This window comes from Vulpes vulpes, chromosome 1, assembly GCF_048418805.1.
Source record: "Vulpes vulpes isolate BD-2025 chromosome 1, VulVul3, whole genome shotgun sequence".
NCBI classification, from domain to species: Eukaryota; Metazoa; Chordata; class Mammalia; order Carnivora; family Canidae; genus Vulpes; species Vulpes vulpes.
The window spans coordinates 123,706,631-123,723,756 of record NC_132780.1 but is presented as its reverse complement, the minus strand read 5'-3'; the positions used below and the strand labels follow the sequence as shown (position 1 = coordinate 123,723,756).

At 35.5% G+C, this 17,126-nt stretch overlaps 1 protein-coding gene across 5 annotated transcripts in view; it reads right to left on the bottom strand.

Moving 5' to 3' along the window:
• The window catches only part of SEC22A (SEC22 homolog A, vesicle trafficking protein), a 68,994-nt gene that overhangs the window by 34,226 nt on the left and 17,642 nt on the right, over nucleotides 1-17,126 (bottom strand). For all 5 annotated transcript variants that reach the window (XM_025990188.2, XM_072725149.1, XM_072725161.1 and 2 more), the window contains 2 exons: nucleotides 15,812-15,975; nucleotides 14,450-14,644 (listed from right to left, as the gene is read on the bottom strand). In XM_025990188.2, the coding sequence (XP_025845973.1) occupies nucleotides 14,450-14,644; nucleotides 15,812-15,975 (359 nt within the window). The remainder of the gene's footprint in view (nucleotides 1-14,449; nucleotides 14,645-15,811; nucleotides 15,976-17,126) is intronic.

The window sequence follows — 17,126 nt, the reverse complement described above, 5'->3', positions numbered from 1 at the left end:
ACTACTTTTTCAGTGGCAGCTGTCTCCTGATCTGTTGGCCTTGCCATACCTGAATAAAATCTACACTTCAAAACAGAATGGCTTATACAAATGTATCCATGTGTCTAAACCACACAGCAAAGATTCATGCATTTTAACATGTGCAAATTTCCCTTAAAAAAGAAAGAGCACCAGGGTGCCTGGGTAGTTCAGGGGGTTAAACATCTGCCTTCAGCTCAGGTCATGATCCCAGGGTCCTAGGATTGAGCAGGACCTGGGAATCCTCTCCTTCTTCTCCCTCTCCTCCCTGTTCATGCTCTGTCTCTTTCAAATAAATATTTTTTTTTTTCCTTAAAGAAAGAACCACAGAGGTAATTATCAAGTAGGTGAGTGGATAGTGGGTGGGGATACAGATGAAACAAGAATGGCAAAATGTTGACATAGTTACTATAGTTGGGTGACAGGTACATAAGAGTTCATTATACTATTCTGTTTACTTTGCAGCTATTTAAAATTTCCCCATGATGAAATGTTTTAAAAAGAAAACAAAAAGGGTAAAAGTAAGACACAGTGTTTAGCTTAACATATTCACCCTATGATGGATAGCAGAACATCTGTAGACTTCCAAAAATTATAGAAAAAATTCATGCTAGACTGTGGGGAAAGGGGTCACAAGGTCAGAAAGAAAAGAAACCAAAAGTAACAGAAAAAAGGGCCTGAAAAGTAATGTCTATCAAATAACTATTAGCCAGATTCCAAAATAAAGTAACTTTATTTAGGAAAAAAAAAAAAAAAAAAGGAAAACCAACAGAGACTACAGAAAATATTATGCAAGGTTCATCTGCATTTAAAGAAAATTTTAGGGACTCCTGAGTGGTCAGTGGTTGAGCATCGGCCTTCCGCTCAGGGTGTGATCCCGGAGTGCCGCATGGGGCTCCCTGCATGGAGCCTGCTTCTCTTCCCTCTTCTTATGTCTCTGCCTGTCTCTCTGTGTGTCTCTCATGAATAAATAAAATCTTTAAAGAGAGACGCAGACATAAGCAGAGGGAGAAGCAGGCTCCCGTGGGGAGCCCGATGTGGGACTTGATCTGGCGATTCTGGAATCATGCCCTGAGCCGAAGGCAGATGCTCAACTGCTAAGCCACCCAGGTGTCCCTTTCTCTATCTTTCTTAAAACAATCCCAGATTTTCCCCCATTTTCCCAGTGTCTGCTGTCTGGATACCTGCTGATCCAGGATACCATTGCAGACTACAGGTCAGAGTGGGGACTTACGGAAGTCAAACAATATACGTACTTTCTAACAGAATTCATCTCTTGATATATCAAGTTGGATAGACCCCTGCCTCAAATTAAAGGTTAATTTTCTAGATCTTGACTGTACACATTAATGGAGAGATATTTTGGCAGCCAACACTGACTGTCAGACCTATCAAACTAGAACTATTAGAGAAGGACAGGCCAATGGAAGCCATGGAGCTTCCCCTACTGAAACATCATCAAAATATTAATCGTTATGGTAAATGTAGAAATCAGTTTCACCATCCAAGGCTTATTAAAATATGCACAGATACTGATTCCTACTACACACCCATTTAACTCTCCAGTTTAAGGCTCCAAAATGAAAGTATAGTAGAGGATAACAGATTACTGTGGCTTCCAATTTCACGTGTTTTTCCAAACACAATCTCCATATGGAACAATCAATTAATTCCATGACATGTAGATACTAATTTGCTAACACTTTCTTTTCTACCCTAATAAAGAGAGAAAATCAGAAGCATTTTGCTTTTACCTGATAAAGAGAGCAGTACATAGGGGTACCTGAGTGGCTTAGTCAGTTAAGCACCTGACTCTTGATTTTGGCTCAGGTCATGATCTCTGGGTTGTGAGACTGAACCCCACTGAGCTTGGAATTCTCTCTCCCTCTGCCCCTCCCCCCCAACACTCGCTCACATGCTGTGAAGAAGAAGAAGAAGAAGAAGAAAGAAGAAGAAAGAAGAAAGAAGAAGAAAGAAGAAAGAAGAAGAAGAAGAAGAAGAAGAAAGGAGGAGGAGGAGGAGAGCGAATGAGAGCAGTCCATTTAGTATACTGCCACGAGGTTATATCAACTCTAAGCTGGAGATTAGTCTATAGCAGGGTTCGGCAAACTATGACCCACAGGTCAAATCCAGTCCACCACTTGTTTTTGTAAGTAAAGCTTTATTACAATACAGTCTTATCTATTCTTTTACACATTGTCTATGGTTATTTTTATACCATACCAGCAAAGTATAGTAGTTGCAACAGAGACCATTTAGCCTATAAAAGCTAATATATTTGCTATCTGGCCATTTAGAGAAAAAGTCTGCTGACTCTTAGCCTACAAGAACCCAATATCTTAACACCTCATGGAACATTATATTGATCCACTTTGTTGATATTCTCATGCTGACAGGATCTGAAGAACAGACAGTATATGCCTTGGATTAGATACCCTGGGATGATACATGTATGCCAGAGTATGGAAAATAATTAAAAAAAAAAAAAAAACTATAGGAGCCTACCACATCAGTCAAGTTTCTGGTGGTTAAAAGTCTAGAGTATGTTGAATGTAAACATCAGGTTGCACCTTGCAACCCAGACCACTAAGAAAAGATCTGCTGAGTATGCCTTTAGATTCCAAAAGCAACATTACAAAACGTGGGTATGTAGCTGCAACATGTTTACTGAGTAACAATAGCTAAGGAGGGCCAAAGCAACAGAAAGACCGAGACTGCATTACATAATGGACACTTTGCCATCCAGCCCTTAGGCCTCACGGATCTAATGGTGTTCAAAATATCTGTGATAGAGATATTTTTTGAGTCTGAAGCACATTTGGAAAGAAGAATCATAAAAGAGGCTCCTGGGCTTTGAAGCAATGACATGGCCCTTACGCAAAACAAAACAAAACTGTTTTCATTTCAAGACCTGGCTTGCTTGTTGGCCATGGCAAAAACTACTGGCCCTTCCATGAAATATCAGGTATATACTATAAACCCTAAAGCAACTATAAAAACAAATAAATGAAATGAAGAGGTGTAATAAGTCAACAAAAAACAGAAAATGGATCAAAAAATAATTTAAAGGGGGGATCCCTGGGTGGCTCAGCGGTTTAGCGCCTGCCTTTGGCCCAGGGCGCGATCCCGGAGTCCCAGGATCGAGTCCCACATCGGGCTCCCGGCATGGGGCCCGCTTCTCCCTCTGCCTGTGTCTGTCTCTCTCTCCTCTCTCTATGACTATCATGAATAAATAATAAAATAATAATAATAATAATAATAATTTAAAGGAAGGCAGAAAAAGAGAGAAAGGTGACTAAAACTAGGATAAAAAGAAAACAGCCAAGATAGTAGGTTTAAACTAACCACATTGGGGTGCCTTGCTGGCTCAGTCAATAGAGCATGTGACTCTTGATCTTGGGGTTATGGGTTTGAGCCCCATAATGAGTACAGAGATTGCTTAAAAATAAAATCTTAAAAAAAAAACCCAACCATATCAATAATCACACTAAATATAAGCAGTCTAAACACCTAAATAAAAAGATACAGTCTAATTGGATTTTGTTTCTCAACAGACTCAACTAAACTAATACCCAAAAGCAACCACTATAAATAGAAAGAGAAGTTAAAAGAGAAAAGACAGAAAAAGATAAACCGTTGCAATACTACTTAAAGAAGAAGTTAGAGTGGCTATATTAATAAACTGCTAAACTAAGAATATTGCTAGATCCATGCTCCAAGAGAAAAAACAATCCTAAATATTTAACAAGCTTTAAAATATATAAAATAAAAACTAACAGACCAAAGAGGAGAAAGATATAAATTCACAAATATAGTCAGAGATTTCAACACCAACAATTGAGTGTAGACAGAAAATCAGGAAGGATATGAAAGATATGAACATTATCAACCAACCCGATCTAAATGACATGTAGAGAACTTCACACTACAATAATAGAATACACACTTTTCAACACAGAACAAAGAAAAACGGCTAAAGCAGAATATATTCTGGGAGAGAAAAACAAGTCTCAATAAATTTAAAAGGATTGGAATCACACAAAATTTGGTATCTGACCACATGAAGTTAGAAATCAAGAAATGAAAGCTATCTGGAAAAATCTCTAACTATTTAAAACTCTGTACCACATTTCTAAATAACCAACGGGTGATAAAAAAAATTAAAAGCGAAATTTAAAAAACATATTTAAACAATATGAAAGTGAAAATACAATGCATCAAAATTTATGAATGTAGCTAAAGCAATATTTAGAAGGAAATACATACTACTAAATGCCGATTAGAAAAGAAGATCTCAAATAAAATATAACCAATTTTTAAAAAAAATAACCTCAACTTCTGCTGTAAGAACCTAGAAAAAGGGCAAATTAAACCCCAAGTAAGCAGAAGATTAAGTAATAAAGGCCAGATCATAAATCAATGAAAGAAAACAAAAACAATAAAAAGTCAATGAAACCAAAAGCTGGTTCTTTAAGAAAATCATTTTTATTAGAGCTTAGCATTTTTATTGATCAGAAGAAAAATTCAAAAGATAAAAATTTCCAATATCAGAAATGAGAATGGTTGTATCATTACAATTCTACAGATTATTAAAGGTTTAAGAGAATATTAACTTATTCCCCAAAATTCATTAACTTAGGTGAAAAGAACAGATTCCTTCAGAGACACAAACTACTTAAACTCACTCAAGAAGAAACAGGTAACTTGAACAACTCTACATCCACCAAAGAAATTGTAGTTGAAAACATTTCCACAAAGAAAACCAGAGGCTAAAAAAGACTTCACCAAACTGACCAAAAAAGAGAAATAAACATTCTACAAAAACATCTCTTAAAAAATTGAAGATCCAGAGGAAATACCTCCCAATTTATTTTTTTTAATTTTTATTTATTTATGATAGTCACACAGAGAGAGAGAGAGAGAGAGAGAGGGGCAGAGACACAGGCAGAGGGAGAAGCAGGCTCCATGCACCAGGAGCCCGACGTGGGATTCAATCCCGGGTCTCCAGGATCACGCCCTGGGCCAAAGGCAGGCGCTAAACCGCTGCGCCACCCAGGGATCCCCCCAATTTATTCTGAAGCCAATATTATCCTGATAACAAAACCAGACAAAAACATTACAAAAAAAGGAAAACTATAAACCAATTCCTACATGAAAACATATAAAAAATATCTAAATAAAATTTTAGCAGTGGGGTTTATCACAGAAACGCAAGGTTGGTTTAGCATTTGAAAAGCCCTGGTGGCTCAGTGGTTTTAGCGCCGTCTTCATTCAGCCCTGGGTTTAGCGTTGTCTTCAGCCCAGGGCGTGATCCTGGAGACCTGGAATAGAGTCCCTGCATGGAGCCTGCTTCCCTCTGCCTGTGTCTCTGCCTTTCTCTCTCTGCGTGTGTGTCTCTCATGAATAAATAAAATCTTAAAAAAAAAAAAAAGCAATCAATATAATTTACACATAAAGACTTCAAAAAGAAAATCATAATCATTTCAATAAATAAATGTAGACAAAGCATTTGACACAATACATCATTAATTTCTGGTACAACCACTCATCAAACCAGGAACATAAGGGAATTTTCTCAACTAGATAAAAAGGCATTTACATAAACCCTAAGTTAGCATCATTTTTAACTGTGAAAGACTGAATGCTTTCCCTGCTAAGATCAGGAACATTGCAAGGACAGCCAGTCTTGCCATTTCATTCTTTCAGTATATTTTTGTTACGCACAGAATTCCACGTTTGCAGTTTCTTTTATCCTTTAGAAGACATCATTAAGTGGTCTTCTGGCTTCCTTGACTCCTATAAGGCCATGTATGCGTGTGTGTAATGGTTTGTGTTCATGTAGTCTAGTATATCCAAGTGCCTGGTGATATATACCTGGTTACTTTATTGTTTACCAAATATTCTATTTTCAAAGTATTGCTGTAGATATAATTTGAAACTTATGTGACTTTTTGCTCTAAGAAAGATATTTGCTTGCTTCCACCAGGATCTTTGGAGCATAGCACTGGGATCCACTCAATCCAATTTCAGAGACCAATATTATTCAAAACTAAGCTCCAGTCCTCATAAAAGATTTTACTTCACAATCCTTTTACCTATATTCCTAGAGTGCCAACATCCAAAGTCCAAACCCAAAGCTGGGTGGCTGTTCATGAGGTCCATCAGTTTAGTGGACCCTGTTTTCTAATCTCTGTCTCCTAATCTTGAGTGGCTGTCAGCTGTTCCCTCCAGAATTCATAAAAGCCCCAAAAGAAGTAGCTCCAGGGCACCGGGGCGGCTCAGTGGTTGAGCATCTGCCTTTGGCTCAGGTCATTATCCTGGGGTCCTGGGATCAAGTCCTGAACCAGGCTCCCCACAGGGAGCCTGTTTTTCCCTCTGCCTATGTCTCTGCCTCTGTCTCCCATGAATAAATTTTAAAAATCTTAAAAAAGAAAAAAAAAAAAAAAGAAAGAAAAAGTAGCTCCAAACATTAAGCTCATCTCCCTAGGCCTCCACTCTCTTCTGTCTCCCAGTAATTCTTAGTAATCTTGTTGGATATCCAAAGACTTCAGGAAGATTACATTTTAATTTAAATTCTGTATCATATTAGAGCTACATATTCTTTTTTTAAGACCTATTCTATATAATATATACATTCCATTTAACTTTCCTACATGTATTTTGTGGGACTATTGGTCTGAACTGCTACTCCATCACTACTGGAAATAGAAGTCTTCAAAGTAGTAACTCAATCATTTACTATTGACTTTAAAAATTGAAATATAATCAGAATATAATAATTCACCCTTAGAAGTACATAATTCAGGGGCGCCTGGGCAGCTGAATTGGTTAAATGTCCAACTCTTGATTTTGACTCAGGCCATGAGGGTAGCCCTGGTGGCTCAGCGGTTTAGCGCCGCCTTTGGCCCAGGACGTATGTGATCCTGGAGACCCGGGATCGAGTCCCACATCGGGTTCCCTGCATGGAGCCTCCCTTTCTCTTTGTGTCTCTCATAAATAAATAAAATCTTAAAAAAAAAAAAAATTTGACTCAGGCCATGATATCAGAGTCGTGAGATCAACCCCCACATGGCTCTGTGCTGAGCATGGGGCCTGCTTAAGATTCTCTCTCTCCTTCTTCTGCTCCCCCCACTCGCATGGGCACAAACTCTTTCAAGATGAAATAAAAGTATATAATTCAGAAGGCTTTAGCATATTTACAAATTGTATAATCATGGCAAATTGAACACCAATAAAAAATAATTAAAAAAAAAAAAACAAAAAAACAAATTGTGTAATCATTATCTAGTTCCACAATCTCCATCACCTCAAATAGATTTCTCCTAACCATTAGTAGTCATTGCCTATTTCCCTGTACCTCTCCAACTCCTGTTAATCATTAAGCTAAAAAAAAATTATTAAGCTACTTTTTGTCTCTATGGACATTTAGTACAAATGAGACTATAGATATATGGCCTTTTGGGCAGCCCACGTGGCTCAGCAGTTTAGCGCCACCTTCAGCCCAGGGCCTGTTCCTGGAGACCTTAGATGGAGTCCCACATCAGTCTCCCTGCATGGAGCCTGCTTCTCCCTCTGCCTGTGTCTCTGCCTCTCTCTCTCTCATGAATAAATAAATAAAATCTTTAAAAATAAATAAATAAAATAGCTAGCCTTTTGAATCTGGCTTCTTTTACTTAGCATAATGTTTTTAAAGTTCATCCATGTTGTTATTAGGTATCAATACTTCATTCATTCTTAACTCCTTAATATTCTATTGCATGCATACACCATAATCTGTTTATTCATTCATCACTTGATAGATGTTTGGGTTATTTCAACTTTTTGGCTACTGTGCATAATAGTGCTATAAATATTCATGTACACATTTCCTGTATTTACCTTTTGGAGGAACTTCCAAAGTATTTTCCAAAGCAGCTCTCCATTCTGCATCCCGACTAGCAATATAGGAGAGTTCCAATTTATCCATATCCTTGCTGACACTTGTTACTATTTTTTAAAACTACAGCCATCCTAGTGGCTTATCATTTTGCTTTTGAATTTTGAATTTCACTATGACTAATAACGTGGAACATCTTTTCATGTGTTAGACGGTTGCACATTTTCTTTGTAGAAATATCTACTCAAATCCTTTTCTCATTTTAAAATTGGATTTTCTTTTTATTGTTACTGTTGTGTTACTTATTTTTCTGGACATATATCCTTTAGGAAATATATGATTTGTCTGTGGATTATCTTTTCAATTTACTGACAGTGTCTTTGAAAAACAAAATTTTTAACCTTGGGGTGTCTGGGTGGCTCATTCAGTTAAGTATTGGACTCTTTTTTTTTTTTTTTTAAGATTTTATTTACTCATGACAGACACAGAGAGGGAGAGGCAGAGACACAGGCAGAGACAGAAGCAGGCTCCATGCAGGGAGCCCGACGTGGGACTCGATCCTGGGTCTCCAGGATCACACCCTGGGCTGAAGGCGGCGCTAAACCACTGAGCCACCCACACTGCCCAACAATTTCTTATCCCTTCATTTTCATGAAACAGTTTTCTCCTGTTGTATTTTTTTTCTTTGGTATTCCTATTCCTAAGTTTATTTGGTAAACTTTCTTCCTTCGCCTGTCCATTAAATAGTGGCATTCTTCAGTGTTCTGCCCTTGGCTTTATATTCTTCTTAACTTTACACTTTACCTTCTCATTATAAGGAATTTTCTTTCTTTTAAATTGCAAACAATACAAAGTACAATCTGTCTTGTTTCAGCCAATAGTTGCTAGGATTCTCTTAATTTTCAGATTGTTGAATACTGGTATATAGAATAGAACTCATTTTTGTTTATTGATCTTGTATCCTGCAACCTTGCTAAAGTCATTGGTTTTAATAGTTTTTTAATGGATTCTTTAGGATTTTCTATATTCAAAATCATCTTATATATGAAGTTATTTTATTTCTCCCTTTCCAATCAGATGCTTTCCCCACCTCCCTTCCTTGCTTAACTGCCCTGTCTAGAACCTCCAGTATCATGCTGAATAGAACTAGCAACAAAACAAAACAAAACAAAACAAAACAAAACAAAACAAAAAAACAAACAAAAACTAGCGAGGGGGGCCTGGGTACCCCAGTCAGTTAAGCATCTGACTCTTGGTTTCAGCTTGGGTCTGATCTCAGAGTTGTGAGATCAAGCCCAGTTTCAGGCTCCACACTCAGCATGGAGTCTGAGTTTCTCTCTTCTTCTGCCCCTCCTTGATACTTGCTCTTGCTCTCTCTCTCAAATAAACAAATAAATCTTTAAAAAAAAAATTAAATCTTAAAAAAAAAAAACTAGTGAGAGCAGACATCCTTGACTTGTTTCTAATCTTAGAAGAAAGCATCAGTCTTTCACCATTACATATGAATTTAGCTGTGGGTTTTTGTAGATACCTTTTATCAGGATGAAGAAGTTTCTTTCAATTCCTAGTTTGTTGAGTACTATAATGAAAGACTGTTGGACTTTGTTACATGCTTTATTTTCACCTATCAAGATGATTAGGGGATTTTGGTTTCTATTCTATTGATATTGTATATGACACTGATTTTCAGATGTTAAACCAACCTTGCACTCCTGGATTAATCTCACTTGGTCATGGTATATAGTAATTTTTATGTGGCTAAGATTTGGTTTGCTAGCATTTTGTTGAGGACCGTTGTCCATATGCATGAGATACTATTAATCTGTAAATTTATTGTGATGTTATCATCTAGTTTTGAAATGGGAGAATACTGGCCTCAAAGAATGGGTTGAAAAGCATTCCCCCTCTTCTATTTACTGGAAGAGTTTCTAAAGAATTGGTTAATTCTTAAACTGTTTGGTAAAATTCTCCAGTGACACCACTTCAATCTAGGATTTTCTTTGTCAGTAGTTTGTTTTTTTCTTTTCCTTCTCCTTCTTAAGATTTTATTTTTAAGTAATCTCTACCCCAACAACCAAAGATCAGGAGTCACACACTCCACCCATTCAGCCAGCTAGGCATCCCTGTCAGTTTATTAGTAATTTATTTTTTTTTTAAATTTTTTATTTATTTATGATAGTCACAGAGAGAGAGAGAGGCAGAGACACAGGCAGAGGGAGAAGCAGGCTCCATGCACCGGGAGCCCGATGTGGGATTCGATCCCGGGTCTCCAGGATCGCGCCCTGGGCCAAAGGCAGGCGCCAAACCACTGCGCCACCCAGGGATCCCTAGTTTATTAGTAATTTAATCCCTATTCTTGGATACAGTTTATTCAGATTATTTATTTCTTCTTGACTTGGTTTCAGTAGTTTGTGTATTTCTAAGTATATGCCCATTTCATCAAAGTTGTCTAATTCACTGGCATACAACTGTTCACAGTGTTCTTATAAATCCTTTATTTTGTAAGATCAGCAGAAATGTCTTTTCATTTCTGATTCTAATAAACTCTTTTTCCCTTGGTCAATCTAGCTAAAGGTTTGTTAATTTTGTTAATCTTTTCAAAGAACTAGTTTTTGGTTTTATTGATTTTTCTCTATTCTTCTATTTTCTATTTCATTTTCATTTCTGCCCTAATCTTTGTTATTTCCTTTTTATTTTAGGTTTAATTTGCTTTTCTTTTTCTAGTACCTTTAGACAGACGGTTGAAGTATTCATGAGATGTTTTGTTTTTTTTTTTTTAAAGATTTTATTTATTCATGAGAAACACACAGAGAGGCAGAGACACAGGCCAAGGGAAGCAAGGCTCCATGCAAGGACCCCAATGCAGGACTCGATCCCAGATTTTGGGATCATGCCCTGGGCCAAAGGCAGACGCCCAATTGCTGAGCCACCCAGGCGTCCCGGAGATGTTCCTTTTTAAAAAATAAAGGTATTTATAGCTATAAAATTTCCTCTAAATACAACTTTAGCTGCATCTCACATTTTGTTATATTGTATCTTCATCTTTGCTCATCTCCGTGTATAAATTCCCCCTTTTGATTTCTTCTTTAACCCATTCATTATTTAGGAGTGTATTGTTTAATTTCCACGTATTTAAGAGTTTCTCAAATTCTTTTGTTATTAATTTCTAATTTCATTCCAGTGTAGTTATAGAACTTACTTTGTATTATCCTTAGCCTGTTAAATTTATGTTTTGTTTTTTTTTTTTTAATAGCCTAGCATAAAGTCTATCCTGGAAGAGAATATTCCATCTGCACTTAAGAATATATTTTCTAGGGGGTGCCTGGGTGGCTCAGCTGGTTAAGCATCTGCCTTCAGCTCAAGTCATGATCGTGAGGTCCTGGAATCAAGCCCCATGTCAAACTCCCTGCTCAGCAAAGAGTGCTTCTCCCTCTCCCTCTGCCCCTCCGACCCACTTGTACTCTGTCTCTCTAATAAGTAAATAAAATTTTTTGTAAAAAGAATACATTTCCTGATGTTGAACAGAGTGTTCTGTAGTTGTTAGATCTAGTTGGTTTATGGCGTTGTTCAAATCTTGTTTCCTATTTATCTTCTGCCTAGTTCTATCCATTATTGAAAGTTGGGTATTAAATCTTCAACCATTATTGTCTATTCCTCCTTCATTTCTGGCAGATTTCTGCTTCATGTATTTGGGAGCTTTGTTGTTAAATGCATCTATGTTTAAAATTGTTTTACTTTAAGAGATTGGCTTTTTATCATTATAAAATGTCTTGTCTCTAGTAGCAATTTTTGTCTTAAAACCCATTTTGTCCAACATCAAAAACCCACTCCACCTCTCTTTTGGTTGCTATTTGCATTATATGGGTTTTTAATTCCTTTTGCTTTCAATTTACTTCTACCTTTTTAGTTTCTTAATCCACTTTTATAATCTCCAACTTTTGACTAGAATGTTTCATTCACATTTTTAAATCCAATCTTATTAATTGACATAGCAGATTTACATACGCCATTTTACTTATTTCTATATGTCTCATGCCTTTTGCTCTACTTCTTTACTGCTATCATTGCATTATGTGAATGTTTTATGCTGCAGCATTTTAATTTCTTTAATGAACTTCATTCACTACTTTGAGTGATTTGCTTAGTGGCTACTCTAGGACTTACCATAAACATCTAATCAGAAATAGTTTCATATTTATACTAACTTAATTCCAATGAGCTATAGAAACATTATTCCTATGTAGCTCTATTCCCTTTCTTCTCTTTTTGTGGTATTGTTGTATACATATTACATTTATAAACATTACAAACCCCAAAATACACTGTTATAATTATTACTTTACTTAATTTTACATCTCTTAAAGAAGCTAAGAGAAGCACAGTAATTATATTTTTCTAAGTTTTATTAATATGAATTCTTATCACTGGCTTTCTTCATTCATTCCTGTGGATTCAAATTACCACCTGGAATCATTTCCATTTGCTTCCACCCACCTCCTCTGTGCTGTTATGGAAAATATACACTACAATTCATGTTATAGGTTCAATAATACATCAGTTTTATACAATTGCTTTTTACATCAGTCAACAAAAGAGAGAGAAAAATGACTGTTGTACAATTATCTTTACTGTTGCTCTTTGATTTTTTTGGTGTAGATTCAAATTACTGTTTGGATCACTTTTCAGCCTGAAAAACTTCCTTTAGTATTTCTTGTAAGGTGAGTCTACCAGCAACAATTCTCGCAGCTTCTACTTATCTGCAAATGTCCTTATTTCACCTTATTTTTGAAAGACAGCTTTGCTGGATATAGTCAACTGCTGTTGACCAACAGTTTTGTTTTTTTTTTTTTCCTTTGATCATTTTGAACATATTGTCCCACTGCCTTCTGATCTCTACTGTTTCTGTTGATAAGTCAGCTGTTAATCTTGTAAGTGACAAGTTGTTTTTCTCTTGCTGGCTTCAAGATTTTCTCATTGTCTAGTCTTTCAGCATGTTTAATATGACTCATCTATTTGTGGATTGCTTACATGGTTATTTGGAACTCACTGAGCTTCCTGGAGGAGTAATGTTTTTGAGTAAATTTGGAAACTTTTCAGCCATTATTTCTTCAAATACTTTTTCTGCTTTCTCTTTTCTCCTTCTGGTTCTCCCACCATGCATATGTTGGTGTGCCACATTTTCCTGAGGTTCTGTTCATTTTTCTTCATTCTTATTAACTCTATTCTTTGGATTACATAATCTCTATTGATCTTTCTTTTGTCAGTTCAAATCTACTTTTGAGCCCCACTAGTAAATTTTTTATTTCAGGTGTATTGTTCACTTCCTGAAGTTCCATTTGGTTCTTTTTCTTTATAATTTCTATGTCTTTATTGATATTGTCTATTTGATACAATATCATTGTCATACCTTAATCATGGTTTCCTTTAGTTCTCTGAACACTTATAATGGTTTAAACTATTTGTTAAATCTGACATCTGATCACTCTCAAAGGCAGTTTCTATTGCCTGCTTTGTTTCCCCCTACTATATAGATTATACTTTCCTCTTCCTCTGCATGTCTTGTAATTTTTTCTTGGCAATTGGATATTTTAGAAAACATATAACAACTCTGAGTACTGATCTACCTCCTCTCTCTTGGGGCTTGTTACTGGTATTGACCTTGTTTTTGTGTTTGTTTCCTAACAGACTGGATTATTTTACTATAATTTGTATCCTTCTTTCTTCCATAATTTCTATTAATCAAACCAAGAAATGTTGTGTTCAGTCCTCAATGCCCCATTTAAAGAATACTAACAAACTAAAGCACATACAGAAGCAGCTTCCAGAATGGGGAGGGTTTCAAAACATCATAGAACAAAAAGCTAAGGAAACTGATTATATCTGAAGTCGATCAGAGTAATAGGATAGAAAAGACACTGAGTTGCTAATTTCAAAGTTCTGAAGTGCTACCCTGGTTTGGCTGAAGAGCAGGGAAAAGTCACAGAACTTAGACAAAAAAGTTGTACTACAGGGAATTTTTTTAAACAAGGACTTCAAAAATGGCATATGCTATTTTTTATAATAATAAGGTTTCCATTTTTAAGCCGTGGTTTTCAATCTGTCACAGTTGTTGAGTGTGGCGTTTCTAGTTTGGGAGGGAAGGGTTGGGTAGATGATCCCATTTTCTGTGATAATCAAGAAACCTGGCCTTGATTATAGCTATTTTGACATAATGCAAAGCACTTTACATGTACATAAACATATATTACTAATAAACTATTATCCATCTCTTGAAAAAAATTATAAAGAAATATTTAAGAAACACAAAAAAATTCTTAAATGTTTCCCTAGCAAAGAGTTCCTCTGAGATTACTATTTAAAAGTATTTTTCTGATTAGTCACATATCTAGCAGATTACCACATAAAACACTGGGACAAAGAATTACTTTATTTTCTACATTATCTCATGTACTTGCTTTAAAATATTAGGATAAAGAAATTAATTTACAAGAATTACTCAGTTCTTACAAAAGTTTTTTTTTTTTTTTAATGAAATAATTGAGATCCATAACTCACCAGAAGAAATCTTACCAGCACCTTTATAGTCAACAGAAAATGCAGATGTGACTCCATTGGCGGACCCCAGTTCACACATGGAAATTTGATAAGGGGGCCTCAGCTTGATTTCCATCTGCATGTCAGACAGATTTATCTTTGTTGAAAGAGACCTGGGATTATTATATCGCTGCTTTGTCCTCTGAATGAAGTTATCTATGTAAAATAAAAAAATAAATTTCCTTGCAGTCATTTGTTAATTAATTTGAGAGTGTGACATTTATGGAATAAATTCTGCAGACTGACAGTTTGTAATTCAAACTATTTAATTTGCCATAGAATATTCTAATATTATTTGTGTTTAATATATCATGGAGTCATCAGTGTTTTACTCTAGAAATTATACTCTAGAAATAATTACAAATACAATAAAGATTTAACACTACATAACTGTAGGACTATTTCTATTATTCACTTCAAATAATTACTTTACATTTTTACCAAAAAAAAAAAGGAAAAACAGCTTTAATTTTAAACCAAAGTCTTAATTTTTATAGGGAACCATATCTCATAAAATATTAAGTCTGTCAGTATTTACCAACTGAATTACATAAGAATATATACTGTAAATTACATGTTCTTATAAACCTGTTTTCTTATTTACTGCTTACACCATTAGAATGTATGTTTTATTTTTTTTTTATTTTTTATTTTTTTTAGAATGTATGTTTTAAAGAACAAATTTAATGAAATCAATAAAAGACATTTCTAAATATCTTCCAATTTTACTTTCATTATTTATAACTTGGTTTTACTTTTTTCTCCTACACCAGGAGTCAAGCAAACTACTGCCCAAGGCCAAATTGAGCCTGCTGATTGTTTATGTAAATAAGGTTTTATTGGAATATAACTATACTCATTCATTTATGTATTGCCTATGGCTGCTTTCAAGCCACAATGGCAGGGCTGAGTAGTTGTGACAGAGACCATATGGTCCTTAAAGCTTAAAATATGTACTATCTGGTACTTTCCAGCAAATGTTTGCCAACCTCCATCCTACATTAAGCAGACTATAAAAGATTATCACATAAACACACAGAACTCTGAATCTCTTTTAAATTTCTCATTGAGAAACAGTCCTCTGGGATTAATTCTTTGTGCCAATAATCACAATCCCCTCCACAGCTCAAACACAATTTTTTCTAATAGGCACCTAAATGAAGAAGTTGCCATAATTTATAGACCATTTGTCAAATTGTTCTATCAAATGCAAGGTAGCAAAATCTTCTGAGTTTTTCCCCTGGCCCCCAGTATTATACAAAAAAATCTCTTATGACTGGATGGAGACAGGATAATGAAAAGGAAAAAAAATCAGGCCCTTACCAAATTCAATGAAACAGTATGGTCTGACAGCAGTATTTGTCTTCATCATGTTATAAGTAGTAATGAACTCCTTCTGAAGCTCATCCAGGAAAGAGAAGGCCAGAACATTTGGGTAATTTTCAGTGCACAACATCATGTAGCTCACTCCCAGAGAGCTAATAAAACTACAGTGTAAAAAACATTGGTTTTAAAATTTCAAATTAAATCAAGGTAATTCGTTGCTTCCAAAGACTGGTTCTATATACCATAAACAGCTGCTACAGTGGCAATGAAGATATTAACATTTTATTATATATTCTAGCAAAAAAGAAATTAAAGAAACCAAAGTATACTACTACTTTCAGTTGCAGTTAAAAACAGTAGACAAAAAAATGGAATAGTACCTACAGATGGACATACAGTACAATTCTAACACTTAAGTTATTTATCACTTGGGGTAGAAAGCAGGGGAAAATATACAAATATGTAAGGGTTACAGATAGCTTAACACTTAACTATTCACCTTGTGGAACTTAATCCTGTTTGAATCCAGAACTCTTTAGAGATTCTGATTAAAGTTACAGACACTCTCCTCAGAAAATTGTCCAAACACCACAAAATCTGGCTCACAATTTCAGGTTGGTCATTGACCTCTTAAAGTCATCCACTGACTCCAGAATCAAATCCCTTACTTTATATAATAATGAATTATGAACCACTGGGGAAGTAAGAGTAATTTAGGAGTTTTTAACAAGAACAAATAAAATAAATGGGATAGAAAGGAGAACTCTTGCTTACAGCAGAATGCTGAGTACAAACTGGTAAATGTGTACATAACGCTAGAACTGGAAAAATCAGCATTTTGCAACCAATATAGTAAAGACTGGGTCAAGCAAGGACAATCAATGAAAGGTGAGTATAGGTGGAACTTCTGGTGAGGAGCAGGAAATTCTGTGTGGTTTTAAAATATCTTCCCATGGACTGCTTATTTGTTGCAAGGAGAAAATATTTATTATACAGCAGAAACTAGACAACATCTTGACTGAGTACTCTTAACGTTACTAATAAGGGGCAGATGGATTTTCTGTGCCTTCAGTTGTGACAGCCTCAGAAAGATATATCAGCTATAAAGTATTCTAGCCAAGAATGCATAATCTGAATCTAATCATGAAAGAATATCAAAATGATCAACATTGTATTTTAAAAGGCAGGGGAACTATAGTCTTTAAAAATCTCAACACTGTAGAAAGGAAATAAAGGCTGTGTAAATGTTTCTGATCAAAGGAAGCTAAAGAGACACTACTAAATGCAATACGTAACAGTAGTCTGGATCCTG